Source organism: Vicia villosa, linkage group LG3 (genome assembly GCF_029867415.1).
Source record: "Vicia villosa cultivar HV-30 ecotype Madison, WI linkage group LG3, Vvil1.0, whole genome shotgun sequence".
Lineage (NCBI taxonomy): Eukaryota > Viridiplantae > Streptophyta > Magnoliopsida > Fabales > Fabaceae > Vicia > Vicia villosa.
This window is the reverse complement of record NC_081182.1, coordinates 187,446,325-187,451,396: the sequence shown is the minus strand read 5'-3', so window position 1 is coordinate 187,451,396 and position 5,072 is coordinate 187,446,325. Positions and strand designations below refer to the sequence as shown.

The 5,072-nt window shown below is 37.4% G+C and overlaps 2 protein-coding genes across 2 annotated transcripts; one reads left to right on the top strand and one right to left on the bottom strand.

Annotated features, from left to right (window-relative positions):
* The first annotated feature begins 565 nt into the window (after nucleotides 1-565).
* Nucleotides 566-1,273, top strand: LOC131657018 (uncharacterized). Its single transcript, XM_058926537.1, has 2 exons — nucleotides 566-821; nucleotides 911-1,273. The coding sequence occupies exons 1-2, from the start codon at nucleotides 681-683 to the stop codon at nucleotides 1,145-1,147; spliced, it is 378 nt and encodes a 125-aa protein (XP_058782520.1). The 5' UTR covers nucleotides 566-680; the 3' UTR covers nucleotides 1,148-1,273.
* A 391-nt stretch (nucleotides 1,274-1,664) lies between these two features.
* On the bottom strand, nucleotides 1,665-4,795 carry LOC131659540 (uncharacterized). Its single transcript, XM_058928716.1, has 3 exons — nucleotides 3,440-4,795; nucleotides 2,415-3,359; nucleotides 1,665-2,333 (listed from the first exon to the last, which is right to left on the bottom strand). The coding sequence occupies exons 1-3, from the start codon at nucleotides 4,793-4,795 to the stop codon at nucleotides 1,806-1,808; spliced, it is 2,829 nt and encodes a 942-aa protein (XP_058784699.1). The 3' UTR covers nucleotides 1,665-1,805.
* Between the last annotated feature and the right edge of the window lie 277 nt (nucleotides 4,796-5,072).

Genomic DNA, 5,072 nt, shown 5'->3' with positions numbered 1-5,072 from the left:
ATTTGTTTTGATGAAATGTCATAAAAAAATTATTTGAAATACACAAGTGCACCACGTGAAACTTTGCAAAATTATAGTAGCAAATAATTTAGAGGAATCAAAATTTATAATTTTTTTAATATACTAAAAATAATAGTTAATAGATTCAAAAGAATAAAGAAACAAAGTATCAAAATGAAAAAAAATTATTAATTGATAGAAATAAAATGAACTGAATATGGCAGTTTTTGGGTCATTCTAATATAATAAATTCATGGGATAATAGCTATTTTCCCCCCTGCCATATTAGCGAGGTTTGAAAAACACCCCCGTAAAAAAAAAAAATTAGATTCCCTCCCTAACATATTCAGATTCCTACAAATTGGTCCCTCCCCCCATCCAGTCACCAGAATCTGAATTTTTTTAATAATTTTTTAAGTTATTTTAATTAGTGACATGGAATAGTTGATGAGTTGGCACAGTAATTGAAGGTAGCTGCGGTAAAAACTTTTCACGAGTTCACAACCCTCAATCCCAAACCGAAAACCCTAAAATAAATTAGGTTATCTTCTTCATCTCCCTTCTTCAACAGCAGCAGCAGCTCGATCATCTTCTTCTTCCTACAAGCAAAACCCTCGTTCTTCCTTTGTCGTGTTCTTCCTTTGTCGTATTCCCGCCGTTGCGTTCTCATCTTCGTCTTCATGGAAGAAAGCTCAAACACAAGCATCCTCTCTAATGGAAGAACAAGACCCAAATGTGGACACGATCTCCCAATGAAAATGTTTATTTCCAAATCCAAAGCAAATCCAGGGAGAAAATACTGGAAGTGCAAGCACTGGGGGGTTAGATTCATTAGCTTTCCAATTTTCTATTTCTTCTACTTATTCTGATTTCCAGCTATTTGGAACATAACTGTATTATGTGTTTGCAGAAAGAGGAGGATTGCGAGCTGTTTCTATGGGATGATGAGTATTTTGGAGTGGACGTTTCAAAGGAAGATCGTTTGGTCTGTACGTGCGAGACTGTGGCTCACCAGATTAAGATGCTCACGAAGGAGATCGAAGAATTGAAGATTACTATTGACAACACTAGAAAAGTAGTGAAATTTGTGATATCAATAGTTGTTTGTTACTGTGTGTTTTATGGTATAGGCTTAGGTAGAATGTAAGAATTTATGTTATAGGCTTAGGAAGAATGTAAGAAACATGATTTCATGAATGTCGTGTAACTCAAATTTCTAATGTGAATCAGTTGCTCAATTATATGTAACAGACCATATTCAATTGTTATTTCAGATTGTTGTGAATCAATGTTGCTCAATTATGTGCCAAATTTACATGCCAAGGTTTATGTGCCAAATTTATCTGCCATAACAAAATGAATCCTTATAACAGAATCCTTATAACACCAGCTGCTATGATATCCAATATTGCAAATGCCATAACAGAATCCTTATAACACCAGCTGCTATGATACAATTAAATGCCATAATACAATTTCTTATTGCAGACCAAAACAAATAGAATATTGATAACAAAATGCTCATAACAGAATGCTCATACCACTATAATACTGATAACAGTTGCATTACAATGATCAATAACATGATCATTATATGTTCATTACAAAAAGAGGCATAGAACCAACACATGTTCATTACAAAAAGAGACTTAGAAACCAGTTGTTCATTACAGCAAACCCTAACAATTGAACCACATGTTCATTACAAAAAGAGGTTTAGAAACCTTACAACATCTATTACATATTCATTGCAAACAGTCACCAAAAACAATGATTTCCCCTAATGCCATAAAGCTACAAATAAACTACTGAGTCATTCTTCTTGCAATGTCCTTCCATTTTTCATCCGCATCATCAAGTACCAATGGTGTATCTGAAGTTGAGCCTGGCCCACTAATTTGCCTTGAATTCTTCAAAATCTTAATCCTTTCACTAACCCTCTTCCTCTTAGGCTTGTGAACAGATGCTTTTTTCTTCTTTTTTTTTGCAACAGATGCAGTAGACTTAGGTTGATCAGCTGCTATGGTTGTTGTTTCAGTTTGACCATGTGATGCAGGAGCAAGATTGACTGTTGCAGCTTGAACATCTGTAGAGGGTGTGGGATTGCAGACTTGTGATAATTCTTCTTGTTGCAGCATAGCTTCAATTGCAGCATCTATGTCAGGATCATCATAAGTATCAGTAGGTGCAGCTTCCTCATTTCCAATAGGTGCAGCCTCCTCATGTCCAGTAGGTGCAGCTTCCTCATTTCCAATAGGTGCAGCTTCATCATTTTCAGCAGGGAGATCTTCCTCATTTCCAGCAGGTGCAGCTTTGGCTCTTGGTGCCTTTCTCTGAAAATCATGCAATGTATTATAAGCAACCAGCTATAAACAACAAGCTATTAAATTGAATAAATGTATTAAGTTGTTTACCTTTCTCTTTAGTGCATTAGGGTTTTGTTCCTTGCTTTTGCATTTCCTTGAGTTATGCCCAAACTGATCACACTTTGTGCATCTATATGAAATACCAGGCCTTCTCATTCTTGAACCAGACTCATCTTGTTCCCTAAACCTTAACTTCTTTGGCCTACCAGGTCCTTTCTTAAACATAGGTGGCAGCATATCTTCCACATCTACTGATGGCCACATGTCCATCCCATTGATGGGGCTCACATTATGTTCATAACACTTTTGATATGCCTCTCTAGTATAGCACTCATCTACATATGACTCTGGATTCAAACTTTGATAACTCATGGCAGAGACAGCATGCATACATGGTATACCCACTAGTTCCCAAAAATAACATGAACATGTTTTTTTCCCAAGATCAACTATAAACTGTTTACCATTGAATGGGTGATGCACCTGCCAGATGTCACCCATACTCCAAGTAGGGAGCCATTGACCACTCATTGAGACTTCCTTGTCTAGCCTCTTCCTAGGCATTGGCATAATATTGTGATTCCACTTGCTTAGCTTTTCTAAATTATTAACAATCCTATTCATCAAGTAGTTTCTAATCCACTCACACATTGTGAGGATAGGTTTGTCCCTAACTTGCAAGATTGTACTGTTAAATGACTCACTTAAATTGTTCATCAATACATCACACTTTGGATAAAAAGAGAAAGAATGCTTACACCACAATCTGGTTGGAACACCCATAAGCCATTCCCATGCCTTCTTGTCAAGGGCCTTCAACTCATTCATCTTTTTCTCCCAAGCTTGAAAATATGTTGCTTTAGCAGCTCCCATTAAGAGATCCCTAATTGCTGCACCACCACCAAACTTTTTCTTAAAATTTGCATAGAGATGTCTAAGACAAATTCTATGCTCAATCTGCTCAAACATTTCTTCAAACACTGCTACAAGTCCCTGTAAGTAGTGGATTAGTCAGGAAAAGGAAAGAACAATATACAACAAGTAAGAAAAAAAAGTTGTATAAAAGAGCAAACCTTTTGTTGATCTGATATAAACACATATTTCCTCTCTACACCAACATCTTCCATAAGTAATTGCAGGAACCACCTCCAGCTTTCTTTTGATTCAGTCTCTACAACTCCAAAAGCCAATGGATAATACTGGTCATTTGGATCTCTAGCCACAGCTACTAAGAGTTGACCTCCATACTTTGTTTTAAGATGGCATCCATCCACACCAATGAACGGCCTACAGCCATTAATGAATCCCTTCTTGCATCCATCCAAGCAAAAGTAAAACTTATCAAATCTTGGTTGAATAGTAGGCAGAGGCCTCTCCACATCAATCTTGATAGTATTCCCAGGACATTGTTTTTTAAGCTCTGCTGCATACCTCCATAACATAGTGTATTGCCTAGTTGCATCTCCTTCAACTATTTCTTCAGCCAAGCATTGTGCTCTCCATGCTTTGCCTTTAGTGATACCCACAGCATATTTCATTCTCATTTCAGACATTATTTCAGACACTTTTACCTTTCCCATGGACTTCCTTTTTTCCACCACTAGCTTTGATACCCACTTTGAGTTGGCTGATTTGTTATTTAAAACCCTAGCACAACTATGTGACCCCACCCATGTTTTTAGTTGGTAAGTGTGTCTGTCACCAACTTTACTACACAAAGCCAAAAAACCACATTTGCCCTTACACTCCACCCTAACCCTATAGTTTTCATTTTTTACAAACCTTATCTCTCTTCCATTAAGAACAGACCATTCCCTAATAGCATCTTTGAACTCCACCAAAGAATTAAATTCCATTCCTAACTTGAATTTGAAGTCTTTATTCATCAACTCACTTCTAAACTTTTCATATTTTGGATTCTTTTCATCACCACTTTCATCGGGATCAGAACTGTCCAACTCCTCACTACAATAATCAACATCATCTCTTGGGATATTAGTGGGGATCTTGCTTGAGGTACAACCAAACAGTTTAGATGGAACAGATACCTTGACTTTGGGTGATTGTTCAGTCATCTTGCTTTTCTTGCTAGCACATCTCTTGTAAGCAACTGATTTGCCATTCCCCACAAGCCTTCTACTTTCTGTGGATTTCTCTAATTCCACTTCAACATAATCAGCATCAACTTCAGGGGCTGCTTGTTCTTCCTCGTAACCTTCATTTTCTACTGCTGCCCTCTCTTCTTCACTATCATCAAACAATTTTCCTTCAATATCACTGTCATCACTGCTGCTACTGCTGTCATCATTTTCTTGCATAGGGTTACAACCAGATGGCACAGAAACCTTGCTTACGGTATCCACAACTTTGTGTTCAACCCATATATGACCATCGACGTTATTATTGATACAATGTGTGGCAATTTCCATAGCTTCTTTGTCATCGGTGACATGGAAGTAACTATCATCAACACCTGGGATCTTCCTCCACAGTCTAAAACCAACATTACCCCAGTCTTTAACTAAACTGAAAGCTTCAAAGTAGCTCCAAGTATCCGGGTCTTGTTCGTGAACAGTAGTTTCGTCCCCACCCTTGTAGAAGATGAACCTTTTTTCACGCACAAATTGACCCCCATGGTGAAATACGACACTGATGGTGGACATTTCTGAAATTTAATATAAACAACTCGCATTAGGGGACCACAAA

Excerpts from the sequence above, each read along its gene's own strand:
- LOC131657018 (XM_058926537.1), top strand. The coding sequence starts at position 681 with ATGGAAGAAAGCTCAAACACAAGCATCCTCTCTAATGGAAGAACAAGA. Across the intron at positions 822-910 it reads GGAAGTGCAAGCACTGGGGG|AAAGAGGAGGATTGCGAGCT; the intron begins GTTAGATTCATT and ends ATGTGTTTGCAG.
- LOC131659540 (XM_058928716.1), bottom strand. The coding sequence starts at position 4,795 with ATGGAAATTGCCACACATTGTATCAATAATAACGTCGATGGTCATATA. Across the intron at positions 3,360-3,439 it reads TTATATCAGATCAACAAAAG|GGACTTGTAGCAGTGTTTGA; the intron begins GTTTGCTCTTTT and ends CACTACTTACAG. Across the intron at positions 2,334-2,414 it reads CTAATGCACTAAAGAGAAAG|AGAAAGGCACCAAGAGCCAA; the intron begins GTAAACAACTTA and ends CATGATTTTCAG.